The sequence below is a fragment of the Corvus cornix genome, chromosome 3 (assembly GCF_000738735.6).
Source record: "Corvus cornix cornix isolate S_Up_H32 chromosome 3, ASM73873v5, whole genome shotgun sequence".
In the NCBI taxonomy this organism is placed as follows: domain Eukaryota; kingdom Metazoa; phylum Chordata; class Aves; order Passeriformes; family Corvidae; genus Corvus; species Corvus cornix.
In genome coordinates, this window is record NC_047056.1 from 16,502,928 (window position 1) to 16,518,815 (window position 15,888).

A 15,888-nucleotide genomic window follows, 5' to 3' on the forward strand; every position below is an offset into this window, starting at 1 on the left:
TAGCTGTCATCAGGAACCTCTCAGGTATTTTTTCAGCTAAAAAATGCTTCAAAACCAGAATGTTAATGGTCACAGAAAGATATTTAGCTTCCTTTTTTTTAGGTGGATACTCCTGAAAATGGAATAACCATGGCTCACGACATGGAATTCAGGATGGACCTATTAGCTAAGGGTAACTCCAGCAAAAATTTTCCAGACTTATACTCACTTAATGATGAATTTTGCTTTCCAGGCAGACTCCCCTCTGTCTGAAGAACATGCAAAGGCAGATGAAAGGAATTAGACCCAGCTGCTTTTATTTCCTCCCACCCCCAATACAGAGAAGCTACTGAAGTCAATGCTGTGATGCCAACAGTGCCAGGTGTTCTGTGGTAGCCTCTTGTTATCCAAGGTTGCTTCTATACAGCTTTATTAGTTGCCAGTGAATCAGTCCAGATGCTTTCTTTCTTTAAAGAATAAATGTCTACTTTGAGTGGGAAAAAAAAATGCACCAGAACCTCTAAGTCATAGCAGCAAATTACAAAAACTGCCTTTAATGAAATGCAGTGCTGATCAGAAAATTGTTGTAAGTGGGTGCCAACAGAAAAAAACCCTTACCCTGAATATAGCTTTAATGAGGAAGAAAGGACTCCTTTCACTGGAACAAATTAATTCAATAAAAAGATGCAGTCATTTTTGTTTCCTCCCAAGTCTGGAAAAAAACATATCTGGATAACAGGTTGGTATCTATGAACTCCATTAAAAGAATGATGAAGGCAGAATTTCATAGCAAAGCCCACGTTCCATGCTCCACACTTGTTTCCTATGACAGTCTTCCCTTGTGTTCCTGAACTTCCCAGTTCATTGCACAATTTCACTGCTCTGCTTAATTGCTCTAGGTGGACCCTGAAGTACATATAGAAAGCTACCTTCAAGCAATTAAGAACATCAGGGTTATAGAAGGCTTTGAAAATCAGGAAAGAGGTACATTAGTAGTATCAGTGCAAATAATATTGTTTAATTAAAAGGGTTTAAAGACGACTGGATAATTCAAATTTCTGTCGTTTCTAAGTACTTCAGCATGTTATTGCCACCAAAGAAAATTCCTGTAAAGAATAGGTTAAAAAATTTGTACACAGCATTCTTATTTCTACAAGAACAATCGATTATGACCTGACTATTTAAATATTTATTTTCATTTCCTTTCCAGGGAGTCTTTCTTGGTAGAAAAATATCATTATGTGCATTTAGAGGGCATAGTCCCCATTTCCAGTTATACCAGTACAATCTTAGAGTGGTCTTCATAAGAGTTCTTCACTTTCATTGGATTTAGTTTTTTGGAAACTGTGAAAAAGTTTAGTCCAGAATTTTGTAATCCTGCATGTAGACAAATCTTAGAGATGTTTGAGAATACTCCTCCTTGCGGCTCTAATTTCTTTCCACTTAGCTGATGAAACTTCACTGAGCATGATTGATTGGATTAATGTTAAAATCAGCTGAGACTTCTGTTCTGAGTGAGATGTACAATAATTTCCAATTACTTTTGATTTTCTTTGAAACAATAGAAATTAGATTCTCTTGGGCTCATTTGTTTAGTTGCTCTTGTAGATTTCAAGGACTGAATTTTATCGCAGGAAGATACAGTGCAATCTTAGGGTGAAACTGAAATCTTTAGGGTCACTCTGCTGATGTATTTGGCTTACAAGGAGGTTCAAGGATATTCCAATATCCAAGAAGTACACCTCTCTCAAATACCTGTTTCATTGGAAATGTCTGTGAAATATGTATAAAACTCTCATGGAATTTCACTGTGAAAAAGATACAGAGCACTGCAGCTTTAAATTCTCTTTTTGTATGTACATTTATATATACATTAAAATAAAATTTATTTTAAGGAAGAAATGCTAAGTTTTCCTATTTCTTTATTGCTTACCTGCTGTACCTTTTTTTTACCTCTTCAGAGTGACAGCTTAACTGTTTTCCATCCTCAATAAATCCCCTTGTACTTTTTGGCCTGAAATACCCATCCTTCCTCTTGAAAGAGCTTTAATATTATTTTGAAAGGTTCTCTGTCAACATACCCATCTTCTGGATAAACCTATGCTCAAAGAGCAACCTTGTGTTGAGGAAGCCAAAATCTTAGATATGTACTCCCTCCTACCACAATGTTTACTGGACCCAGCAAGAAATCTACACATTTGCAAATATAACATTTTTTTTACATTAAATCCTTCATGGTTACTCATTTATTTTCTGTCTCTAAATCCATAGGAAGTCTATGAAAAACACACACATGTTACATGATAATTTTGAGTGACATCAGAATGATTCAGAACATGGTAAATGCTTTATTTTCATGGTGGTAAGAACTAGAACTCATGATGTGGATTGGATATTACCATATGGCGACTGTTTTAAAAATATGTGTGCTCCCCTTTCTTCAGAAAGTTTTCTTGATATTTGTGTCAGGTCCTTACAATTTGTTTTCACACTGCTGATGAGGAATCAGCCATCTCAGATAGAATTTTGAGTATGTGTGTCTCAAGGAAGACTGCATTTCTGTTTCTGATGTTGATTGGTTTCTTCTGAGCCATGTGCTTCAGATAGAAAACTTCTTCAGCACTCATGCTCTGCGGCATTTTTTTTCTCCTTAGGAGCTGTTAATTGATCACATTTCAACATAAATTTGAATCTGCAGCTTCAAATGTCAATATTCCAGGGTTGCAGGGTATCACCCACTGAAGTGCAAGGAAATTACTTGCTTCACAGCATCACAATCAATATCTAGTATATGGTTCATTATGATATTCAACCAAAATTTTAACATATTGACCATACAAATATAAGGACTATAAAAATATTTACTGGAACATGTATTTGTAGGCATGGGGGCATGGGTTACACACAAAAAACTTAATTATAATATTTTTGGTGAACAACAGCCTCTATTTAACTATACTTATGAGGTTCTTTAGAAGAAAAGAAGTCATTATAGAAGAGATATGATATGTAGCTACTGCTCTTTGGAGCACTTAGAGGAACTTTATATTTAAAGCTCTTTAATTTATTAAAAAAAGGTAATGCTCATTAAAAATAACCGTAATTTTATAGAAAATATTTTTTAAATACTTATGCTCATAATTTTGCAAATTTTCCAAGACTTTCAAAATGTTTGGGACCTGTTAAATGGAGGATAAACTTTTAAACCTTTGTTGATTTGTTCCTTTTTATCAGTAGAAGAAACTATGGGATTGAGTGGGGAAGCTCAAGTTTATCCATTCTTCTCCTGTAACGTCATCTAGAAACAACTTCAGTTACCCAACACTATCAACCCCATTGTGTGTCAAACCCCTGAATTACCTCACTTCAGTTCTAGCAGGGAGTCTTTCCAATCAGCTGCTATCACCTAGGATATATAACTGTGTGAACAAGTCCAGAGAGTCAAGAATGCCCTCCATCCGTGTTTTGCGCTTCCCAGGCAAAAGCCAACTGCAGCTGAGAAGGCGTAAAACTGATTCCATGTCATCAGGGCACTGGGCCAAAAAATAAGGAGCTGTGTTACAGCCCAGGGCTGTAACAAAGCATTTAAAAGCCTCTGGATTGTTGGGGGCTTGGGTCAGGGAAGGCTGGGGGATGGCTGTCTCTCAGGCCCACTCTCAGGCCCCACTTTCTCAGCACACACCAAAGCAGATGAGGAGAGGACAGGCTTTTCAATGATCCGTGAAAGATCAGAGAGTGCAAGAAGCCAAGACCACTTTAGTTCTTCGAAACCAGAGCAAAAATGAAAGTCATCGCAGTAAGATGAATTTGTGGTGGCAGGAAGGTTAATGACTGAACTCCACACAGTTTGATGTTAGGGGAGGTTACTGGCACAAGGTAAGATTTGTGTTGCATGACACAAGCACTACGTAATTACTTAGCTATAACATACCACTTTTATGCTCATGATTGTTTAAGGATTTATTTAAATTGCTTTTATTTTTCAGTGCTCTATTTTTCCAGTTGTCAAATGAATTGTGTGATTGACAATTAACAAATTAGTGGCATCACTTTGGCGTTACAGATATTGTATGATAGCTTGTGCAATAAAAAACTTGCTCTCCTTTGTCAAGGAAGTTGGCAGATACCTAAATTGCCATTCTGAAGTCCTTCTTCAGCATTTATACACAGTATAGCAAATAGCATCACATCAAAAGCCTGCAATCTAATACAATAAATTGCAGTTGTACTACCAATCTTTTGGTAGAAACACTTATTGCTCAGCTAGCTAACATTTAATAGTTTGTTACGAACCTGAGCGACTCACGTACAATTTAAAGCTGCACATAATTTCTAAAATAATAGAACAGGAGTATGAACGTAGTACTTAGGTATAGAATGAGTAATATATGTAGTCAAAAGTATGATAATTACATAGAAATAAACTATAGGTAAAAATATGTATAGGCTTAAGAGAACTGCAGTATAAAAAACGAAGTAATACATGTCACTGTTATAGTTTCTGAATTATAAATTTCTTTCATTGCTCACCAAAAGAATACTAAAAGGAGGGGATGGGATTTTTTTTTTTTAATAAAGAAATTGAGTGTTTTACATTAGTTGCTGTGTAAATTTAGTTGTATTACTATTCATCACAAAATAATTCTTCATTACTTTGATGAGATAAGGCCTATAGGTGGAAATGGTGGTTTTATTAGACCACTTCCAACAGTTGGAGAAAACAGACAAAATTTTTTTAGATACAAATTTGTTTGGGGCAAACAAATCTGTCTGTTATGAACAGCAGATTTAAGGTTTGCTTTGAATTTAAAAAATTGTTCTGGGTAGCATTTTCAAGTACTCTAATGAAAACACAAACACCATTTACAAACTTTACCTTGCCTATGTATTTTCACCATCAGAGCGATGACAACCCTGCTGCTAGATTTCTATACAGCCAGGTTATTTCCAGGGACTGAAAAAGGAATTCCTAAGTATTTCTGAATATATGGCGCTTATCAGAAAATAAACGAATGCCAGTATAACTAAAAGACTGCAGCTCTTCCTAGAATTAGGCATAGCATCTACAAGGATTAATTTGTGGGGAGATTACCCAGAGTATCCCAATTTAGATTTACAATTAACGACAAACATCAGGGGCGTCATGAGATGGTACTGGATTTAGTATTGCTTGTCCAGTTGGAGAGGCTGCTCGACTCTCCTTCCTCTGTCAACACCAGGTCCCTCCCTCGTTAACACCCTGCCCTAATTCTGAAGATATGCTGATATTTTTTTTTTTCCTTTTCCAGTACCCCAAAGAATATCTACACAATTAAAGGAGATGGTGATGCTTCAGCATTTTATACTCAGGACAAATTACATTGTAAAGCTTCTTAAAAGTGTTTTATTGCTTATATTTCCAAAATAAGATTAATTCACTCTGAATTTTGCAATTACTGACCTTGCATACCTCTTAAGGAATGGAACTTGTAACGAAGCTGTTTCCTCTTTTTTCCCTTCACTCCTTTCCATCACCCTCCTGATTTTTCATATTGTCATGTGTTACGAATGTGTGTTATCACAACTGTTTCAAGGCCACATGTTTCAATAGCTGATATTAATAAATTTTCAGGATAGTCAACCAAATGAGGCTGTTTTTTGCTGGTTGAGGATATGGTGCAATATTGAGGGATATTTTCTGTTACAAGCAACTGGAGTGGTACACGTATAAATCCTTTCCATCCATTTGAACAAATATACACCATTATATGTGCAGAAATATTGTGATTCTCAAAACACAGTAATGATTATCTCTATATTAACTGAAATAATCTAATAAAAATTAAAATATGAAAAGAAAAATGTAGTCAAATGATTAGATGACTGGTAATTGGTGTATAAATTATGTTACATGGCACATTATTGAACACTAAATGTAACTAATATATACAAGGTAATTTTTTGGTGAATATAGTTGTTAAACCTTTAAAAATAAAAATATAAATGTCTAAATGTTGCACAATACTTGAAAAGTTTCTGTTTTGCTAAAAATCTGCTCTCCAGATCAGCTACTACTAATAATAAATATTCATAATGTTTATATTTTAATCCTTTCACACGAAAAGCCCCTTTGGTGTCGTACACACTACATCATTTATTCATTTATACAGAACAATCTAGAAAAATAATTCTGCATTATTAATAAAAATTATCTATAATGTCAAGGTTCAGTTAATATGAAATGTCATTTTAAGGTAACTGCAGCCAGGATATCTACTGATTAGGAATAAGATAGTAATAAAAATAATAAGGAAGTCATACATACTAGGTACGATTAAGAAAAACAAAAGGATACTCCAAACAAAATGAAATGATCCTATAAAATGCAGAAATCAGCAGATTGTTTTTCATACTTGCTTAAAACCTTTTGCTCAGCAAGAAGATGTAGAGTTCCAGGACACACACAACCCTTTAAATGGTATCCCACCTATACAAGTACAGAGTCTTTCCAGGGGGTCTGATATGAGGAGGAGTGAGACACTACAGATTTGTATTTACAGTCTTTGCATCACATGAGCTTTCTAGGTATGGAAACACTAAATCAGCCAAGACACCAGCAAACCTGGAAGTTTGTTTCTAATTTAACTAGTTAGTTTAACTATTTGCAGCTATGACCATGCAAATTTGATTTCTGATATATACAAAGAATACTCACCCCCTGACAAATGCTTAAGATGAATAAAACTGTATTATTCATCACAAGTAACAGGATTAAATGGGGTTTTAATGACCAGCTTCTTATTATAAAAATATATTTACACAATGCCTGTGAACAAGTGTCCTTGTAGCAAAACCTGGTGTTTATATATACAGGAGAAAAATCGTGCCCCTACTGCATTGTTTCCTCTGGGAGAAGGGAAGTAAACATGGCTGGCATTCTTTACATAAAGAAACAAAAAGAATAAAAAAAAATCTGAAAGAAACCCCACACTTCTCTTTGGCTTTTATTCTTCCTCATTCCTTTGTCCAATTCTTATCTCGGATATGCTCAAAGTGATTAATATACAAGAAAACTCTCAGAGCAAAGACTTGCTAAAGTTAGTGCTATTCCCATTTAAAACATACATCAAGCTGTGGACTGAACCTGGACAGATTATCTCCAGAGAGTCTCTACTGAACAACATCACACTTTTTTTTCTGTGTCTGGTGGTTCAGACTACAACTCTTTCAGAACAGAACAAGGCATACCTCAAAATATGGCTGTTATTTCATCCTGAACACTTCCTGTAACTGTAGCCTCTTTTATCACTGCCAGAGCTTTACATCTCTCACAAAACCAGGAGACAAACTTTGAAAATGGCCAGCCTTTAGGTACTTTAGGATAATTCTCCTTACCTTGATATCCATGAAATATTTACTGTAAGAATATACCTACCTCATGTTATCAGTGCAAAAATTTTACATTTACTTGCATTATTTATACATACATTAAAGTATACTGAGGGCATTAAAAAGAAAGAAAATCATGTAATACCTTTACTTTTACCTATGGATTTGGTGAAATGGTTCCATGAAGAAAGCATTTCCAGACAAAAAGAGAATAAAGAAGAGGAGAGAAACAACAGTAAGAGTCATGAGTACATGTAAATGCAATAGTATCTGAACATGAAGAGACAAAGTATAAGGTAAGTGCCTGAAGACAAATGGAGATGCAATCAGTGTCATAGTAGGGATTTAGTTTATTTCTTCCCAATCATGTACATGCAGAGAAACACAGAAATAACCCATGCTTAGATAAGAAAGACTGCCACAAAAGTAACATGGACAATGGTTAGGAGGAAAAAAATCACTGGTTTTGTTAGGTAGCAAAATTGTACTCTCAGCATTCCAGAAGCCAGGAGCAGGTGCTTTCTGCACAATTCCAATCAGCCATGCATTAATGCAAATGGACTCTTCAATGTGTACAATGTGACAAGAGGAGTATCTTCTTTCAGGAGCTATCTGAAGAGAGGCCTTGCACTTTGTTTATCTTTTACAGAATCACCCATAATTGTATTTTCTGATAAATACATGAAATTTTCTTAATAACTTTCTTATTTCTCTCACCTCTTTTTAGTTATTGTACTGCAAGAGGGGGAGTTGAGGAGGCAGGAAGGACAAAAGCTTATGGAGCAAACAAAAAAACCAAAAAATGAGATAAGAAAAAGATGTGACTAAAACCATGTGTTTCTTTGCAGCCAAAGACAGCTTTCAAGCATTTGCCCATCAGTTGCAGTGATGGATTCAAAGCAGCTACAGAACAAGAAGAAACAATGAAAGCAGAGTGGAAAAGGAACAGAGCCCATACCTTGGTCGCCCATCATCAGGTGCGCCAGACCTTGAAGGGAAACAAGAGCACAGTCAGCAATGAACAAGGGAGCACGGGAAGGTGGTGTTGTCACACTGACAAAAATGTTTTGTGACAGGCATCTGTTTCCTATGAGATGTCTGTATCACAGAGGGAAATCAAAGAGCATTTTTCAACCACTGGTTGGAATGCTTTGGGCTACAAGTAACAGAACTGCAATTCAAACACTGGGTGCTGGTTTATTGTGTACTTTTTTTTTTCTGTGCAGTATTTGCAATGACAGAAAATAATAAAATGCTTTCAAATTCAACCAATTCCTTTAATAATACATCTGTCTTTATCATATTTTGATTATATCGCTTTGAACACTTTGCTGGGAGGACTTCCTGTCCTCTACATGTGAAATGATGTTGAAACCCTGGAGAAGTTTAAACCTGAAAAATGGGCTGGGTCTGATCTTTTTCCCCTCATAAAAATGAGCATTTCAGGTAATTAAATAAAATGTCTTCATCACATTGAAATGATAATGCAAAGGATGTCTCCTTATTTGTGTGAAATGTGACAGTAGAATGAATTTGTTCCAGAGAAGGCAAATTATTACATATGCAATATAAAATACATAGTAATAAAGAAAATTTAAGAGACAGCTATTGCAACTACTTCATAAATCTGTGAGAAATAGATTTTGCTTTATACTTGTATTGTGAGATGAAATCCCATCATACCAGAATAGGTCTAGTGACATTTCAAAGCAGATGTCCATAATGATAATCACTCATCCAGAGCCAAATTTTGTTACTCTTTAAGGAAAAATATTCAGCTTTTTTAATTCACAATAATAAAATGATACTTATATCTCACTGAGTATAATGTGATGCAGGGAGAATATTTTTTCTAGATATATGAGGGTTTTTCACTTTTTATGTCTGACTTAAAAAACAGGCTTATTCTTGTTGAAGTTAGCTGTCTTAGGATCCATTTCAGAACTTATTAATTGTTCATGTGTTAAATGTGCTCCTCTTCTTAAAAAGCCATACATTATTTTCTTAATTGCAATTAATTAAATTAATTCACACAAAGAAGGTGAGCAATCAAATATCCTTCTCTTTATTGGAAAGCAGACTTCCTAGAGAGAGAGTTTCTATGATTTCTAATTCACAAAGAAAATTAGGTGCACAAATGACTCACACTACTTGGGGGTAGTTCAAAGACGATACTCCCGACTGCAATCAGTCTGAAAGGATTCGTCTCTTATCAGTTCCAAATCTCAAGTGATGCTCCAAGTAGACTAACAATGGTTTTGCTGAATTATTGCTTTTTAAAGTCACCCGTTTTGGATGTGTAGTTAAACTGAAGGGCCTGATGTGCCTCATCTCTTGTGCAATAAATTGTGTTTCCAAATACAGTGCTCTGCAGCTGGTGGGATTACCTGGGGCTCACAGCAATGCAAACGAAAACTGACTGTGATCCTGAAGGGATGCCTGCATCAGCATTGCTTGGGAAACATCACACAGCTGTATTGGCAGTTTGCAGCATGTGAAAGAGAATAGAAATGCTTTCATGGGTGTTCTTTCTCTGTAAATGTTGCTGCAAGAGAGGCTTGCTGGATAGAGTATAAAGACCAGGTGATATTTTTTTAATTCATTCTTTTAGTGCTGGGTGTCCTTGCTTAGATCCCCTGCTACACTGCCTTTTGGAAGTATCAGTCTCTTCCTGTGATTGATTAATTAGTCTTTTGGGTTTTAACTTTTGTTGTTGGCAACTATAGCAAGAAATCTCAGACTTTTGACTTGACCCTAACTGTATTTGATAGAGGAAAATTGAAACCAGTTGAACATTGCAACATGTATTTTCTTTAATGAAACAGTGACTTTTCAGCCACTACTTTAGGTGAGCTCTTTCAGCTCTTAGAAGGTGTGAAAAAAATCACTGTCCTGTCTCCCAGGGGTATGCAAAGAAGGTGATCTCTTACTAGCTCACATTTACATATGAACTTTGTAGCTATAGGAACCTAAACAAAAGTCCAGCTTCAGATTATCACTGCTTGATAGCTACTATTTTTGTTAAAATGATACGTGAAATTGGTCAGTTGCAAATAGATGACTCTTACATAATTTGAAGAAAAAAAATGTAAATAGCAGAAGTGCCTCTTGAAATCATCATAAAAACTACTTGAATTTTAAGAGTCACTTACAGTGTTGTTCAATGAAAAAAGGCAGTCAAGTGAATGTAAAAGATATACAGTGCTCAAACCAAACATCTACCAATTAAAAAATTTGGTACCACTCCTCAAGACACTGTATTTTGTTTGACTCTTTATGCTATTTTATTTGCAAGCATTAAGGCCACCTATACTTCCTTGCTAAAGGCACATAATGATACTTACCTTATTTTCTATTTTTGCAATCTATGGATGAAGGCTATGGAAGAGTGAAGAATTACTAGTACTGTACCTGATCATTCCACAGAGTGCTTTAAAATTATACAGGTAAATCAGCAACCACTGCTAGATTTGCAAAATGAAAGTCTGCTTGTAATAGAGAATACCACAACAAATAGACCTGGGAAGTTTTTTTCCTTAAGTAGCCACATATAGGCATCCCATACATTGAAAATACTCATTTGTGCACCATTGCTTCAATTTCTTTGTGAATTAGGAATTCAAGATTTAGAAGGAATCCCTCCTGTGTAATCCACCCCAACCCTCTCCTGAACTTGGCTCTGAGAGGAGAGAGTTAAGGGGCACAGGGTGGATAGTGGAAGGGGAAATGAAGATATCATTATAGTTTGGTGTGTAAGTTCCATGCAGAGCACAGGCCAAAACAAAATTTAAACATGATAAACCTGCAGTGAAGGTATTAAAGTCTAGTACAACTACAGTAAAATGAATAAACAGCAGCCTTTTTTACCAGCAGTATATACAAAATTTAATACTACATATTTCTGTCTGCTTATGTCACCTAATTTACAGATATGCTCACATATCACAGAGATCAAAGACGAAAAATTTTAGCTCAGTTTTCAAGTTGTGCTTTGGATACACCATTCTGTGCTTCCATTCTTTACATATTCATGCTTTGTAACTTTAATGTATGCATAAGTACCCAAACCTGTGTTGGAATAAATTTAAGGTTGCAATTTGAAGAATTAGATTCAGGTAAAGTCTGGATTAACTGTTATCCAGGTTTTATCTTGTACTGCTGTGCATAAATGAATATGTGAAATGCAATTGAACCTCCTTATCTAGTTGTACTGAACCTAATTCAAATTTTGAGACTCATGTTGACACCACTAAGAGTTTTATGCACAGATCAAATGCAAGATTAGGTAGTTATTTCTAGGCTTTTGTGTTTTTCAGCTAGAATTTCTATCCCAGTGTTGTTGAATACATTTTTATCTCACAATGAAAATGAAATTTTATTGACGTGTACGAGCATGAAAGTGCACACAAGTAAAGCACCAGAATTGTTTGAATTTTCTTTCTCCTTGGGATAACATACATATTAATAAAATTGCACAGCATCATCTATGTGTTAAACCTGAGCACCTATCTTCATCCTTGAATACAGCAGCATAGAGGAATGAAGCACCAGCTCTTCTAGGCTTGAGAAAACCACCTCAGAACAGGCAGGCAGTGGCCCATGGTGGCTTGAAACCTGAATGAACTCAGGCCCCAGAGTGGCTCACATGAGCACCCTGGGTCAGAGTCATTCCAGGGCAGTCACTTTGCATGTGAGTTACTTTACAAAGCCCCTGCTTTTAAAATAGTTTTTAAAATATTGGAAGGAAGTAAAATGAAAGCAATTTTTCAGTTTAGATAGGTAAACTATTTTTTTTTCCAATAGATAATCATTTATCCAGCAAAGATTCACCCCAGAGAGACTTTTAAAAACATTTGTACATAAAAAAGCACCTGCACTTTTTGGCTTAAAAGCAAAAAGGCTTTAAAACTATCATATACTTGCATGTTTTACCAGCTAATAGACTTACTTACCACTGCTCAGGATAGATGGCATTGTGCCTTAGTTTCCACTGCCCTATGCCATACTTTCTTTAAAGGGATTTAATTACATACCAACATAATTATTAAAATCACATGCTTCCTCTTTCACAATGTCCAAAAGGCAAGTGCATTATGCTAAAAAGTTAGACAGAAAACCTTTTTTCCTAAAGCTTTGTGCTGTAAAGGATGTAATAGTAAGCAAGGTTTGTGGTATTAAAGAGAAAAGCGCTTTCCATTTTCCTAAGCAATTAAAAGATGTGAATTTAACATGCATTACTATCTTATTGGGAGGATTTAGGCTCCACATTGATGAGAGAAATAGTTTCTTGAAGTGTTTTTCATACAGAACATGAGAAGAAATCAGTCCTGCAAACCTCCAGAAAGATTTTGGATATGATATCAGTCATACAAGTACAAATCCTTTTGTTTCAGTGGGGATATTCTGGAATTAGAGCAAAAAGCCAAGGAGCTTTGCTTGAGTTCTGTATGAAAAAAGAAATCACATTTATTTAATAAACTTTTCTGCCTTTATGGGGGAAAAAATACAACTTACCGTACTGACTGGTATGTGTACTTTTATAACATTAAGCAGAAGGAGAAAAAACCCCACTGAACAGAAGGGAAAAACAAGAGCTTAGGAAAATAAGGTAGAAAGCACCCACCTTCCACATAGTTGTCTTCTGTAAGCACATAACAGGGAAGGAGAGAAAAGGAAAACATTCATTAAGCAGCATGCAGACTGGAACTTGCCATTGCATGTCTTTATCATGCAAGGCATCAAACACAACATGCAAGTGCTCCATTGCTACAATCCAGAGGGAAAAACAAAAGCACCAGGGAAGCAGTGTTTCCTCTACTTAACAAAATGCATGTGATATGAAACAAAACAATACTCTTTCCAAAGTGCAAAAAATTGTACAGGATTTACTGCAGCTCTTTGTACATGCAATTATTATTATTGTTAGTTATTAATCAGAGGCTCTTCTTGTAAGACTTTTGTAACTATATTTTAAAGCCACCAGTCATTTGTGATAGGGATTCTAAGTTCATTTGGTTCTACTTTCCCATTCTGAATTCTCCTGGATGATGAAGTAGATGATTTTAAAGTTAAGAAAACTTAAATTCTTGAATATGCTGAGAAGATGTTACCACAGGCAGCATGGCTGATCCTGCAGTCATTAGTGAGGCACTCTGGTCATTGGGTCAAATCTCCAAATCCAGCAGGGAAAAAAATGGCGCTTAAACTGGGTGGAATAACTCAGAATTGTTGGATCATGTCCTACAGAATTGGTCAGCATAAGAAACTTGCACACTGTAAAAAATCAATTCTCTGCCTGGTACAGACAGCAAAGGCCACAGCAGTGCCAAGGATGGGTTCTGCCCCCAGATTATCACAAAAGGAATTTTGCCTAAGGAAAATTTCACGAAGGAAAGGCTGCCATCAACAAGCAAAATTTGTTCTTTCATCCCCAACCCAGCCATCAATATGGGGCACAAGAAAGAAGGTTCTCCCAAAGCTTACAAAGCAAAAGGGGACTAAAAATTGCTAATGAAGTGGACAGAATTTAAAGCTGAGAAAGAGGCTTGGTGTCCCAACACTCATGTTAGCATCTATAGCCCTCAACTGCTCCACTGGGAAGGTGATTTTGAGGGAGTATTTCTCTGCTACCCATTATGATCATGACTGAGGAGAGGATAGGAGAGAGAAAATGGGAGAGGTAAAATAATGAAGGAAAACCATCACAGAAGTCAAGGAGATGGACGGTGTGGAACCAACGAAGAGACGGGGAAGGGCGACAACACAGCAGTCTGACTGCCTGGGAAACCCCTTGCTGCAGTTTATGTTTTCTCCCCCAATGCTTCCCAGGGAGGAAGCACACAGAAGCCAGTGCAAACTGAGGGCCAGTTCTGCAATTATGGGTCATTTTGCATGGAGTCATCCCATAGGAATAAAGCCTTTTCATGTGACCATGAAACTAAACTAATTTTGATATATTGTAATCCAATAAAAGAATAAGAAAATGAGTTACACAGAACTGGGCTTAATGATATTTTTAAGCACAGTCATTTCCTCCCAGAATGTGTCACTTGTCATAGTGAAAAGCCTTTATAAGTCAATTCCAGGAGGCACTGAAAAAGGTCATCAAAACTAGACAGTATTCCAACAAATAATTTGAAAATCTTACCACTTTAAAAATAATAAATGCTATAAATGATGAATAATAGGGGTTTAAGTTTCTCAGTTTTTAGTTCTACAGTTAAGATATTATAATTCACCTTTTCCATTCACACACCCTAAATCAAGAAATAGAATAAAATTCACTGAGAAAATGCAGAACACCCAGTTTCACAAGATACAGATGTTATGTTCTATACTCGACGTAAATTAGGGTGATGTTTGGGCTATTAGAAATAGCAGCTCTTAGCAAAACTTTTCTGGAAAAGCCTTCTACCTTTAACTGCATACAGTAATTTCCTTCCTTTAAGTAAAAAAAAAAACCAAACAGCCAAACTCAATGAAAAATGAATTAGTTATTTCAGTTGTAGTATAACTGCAGGCTCTTTCATCTAATTCTGGTTATCACAGTGTTGATATATTGCAATATCAACACTGTCATGGCGTCCTTTTTGGTGGCCATGCTTAGCTTAACATGATTTTTTAAAACCAGCATATAAACTTGCTGACAGGCCTGTTCAGTTCCTCATGATGTCAGAGTCAAAGAAAAGGGTTCTGAAAATGACATCATAGGCAGCATTAGATGGTTAAACTCATTTGGCTACAGGGTTTAGCATATTTTGTTTTCTATCATGAGTAAAAATTCTATCTTAGCAATAATTGGTATGCCTTTTTTGATGACTTTCACCAGAAAGATTCATACTAGCTGAGCAGCTTCCCCTAAATGTCTGATTGATTAAACTTTTAAGTGATAGCAAGTTAAGCTGTCAAAACATTTTGAATTAAATAAAATGGAAAAAAGTCGAATTCCTACTCTGTGAATTAACAGTGTATATAGCCAAACCCCTATGCACTAGTAAACAGCAATGAAAATTCATTCCTCCACAGGTTTTTGTCATGGTAAGTTAAACCATCTTAAACAGTTTTGCAATCTAAGAAAAAAATTAATTCAGCTTCTTTATGGTACTTTACAAGGCTTTTACATTAGATTAGTGTTGAGCACTTTTCTTTAATTAAGGTAGTTTGTTTGTGATGGATGATATATTTCCATATCACTAGCACTTCATTTGGCTTTCCTGATTCCCATTTTCTTGTCATAGTCTGTTCGTCTAAGCAGAATCTAAGAAGCCAGAAGGCCCAAATTCTAGCCTTGCTTTTTATTCATTTTGCTTACTCCAGCCACTCTTCAAACAAAACAAAAAAAAAAGGAAAAAAAAAAGGAAAAAAAAGAAGAAAAAAAAAGGAAAAAGGGAAACTCTTTGAAAGCTATGTATACAATCAAGTTGCAGTTCAGAGGGAACAAAATTTTCCTCATTTAAATCAGGAGTAACTGTATTTATGTCATTAGAGTTGCATTGGTGTAAAATTTCTGTAGCTGGAGGAGAGTAGAGCCGTACTACGCAT

At 35.8% G+C, this 15,888-nt stretch overlaps 1 protein-coding gene across 31 annotated transcripts in view; it reads right to left on the reverse strand.

The window, feature by feature from the left end:
• NRXN1 (neurexin 1) overlaps positions 1 to 15,888 on the reverse strand; it is a 674,580-nt gene that overhangs the window by 582,774 nt on the left and 75,918 nt on the right. For 19 of the 31 annotated variants that reach the window (XM_039568052.1, XM_039568045.1, XM_039568047.1 and 16 more), the window contains exons 3-5: positions 12,971 to 12,988; positions 8,306 to 8,335; positions 7,493 to 7,504 (exon numbers count right to left, since the gene is read on the reverse strand). The exons of 5 other annotated variants lie outside the window; for them this stretch is intronic. In XM_039568052.1, coding sequence (XP_039423986.1) covers positions 7,493 to 7,504; positions 8,306 to 8,335; positions 12,971 to 12,988 — 60 coding nt within the window. The remainder of the gene's footprint in view (positions 1 to 7,492; positions 7,505 to 8,305; positions 8,336 to 12,970; positions 12,989 to 15,888) is intronic. 7 more of the 31 variants (XM_039568049.1, XM_039568038.1, XM_039568053.1 and 4 more) reach the window with 3 other exon arrangements.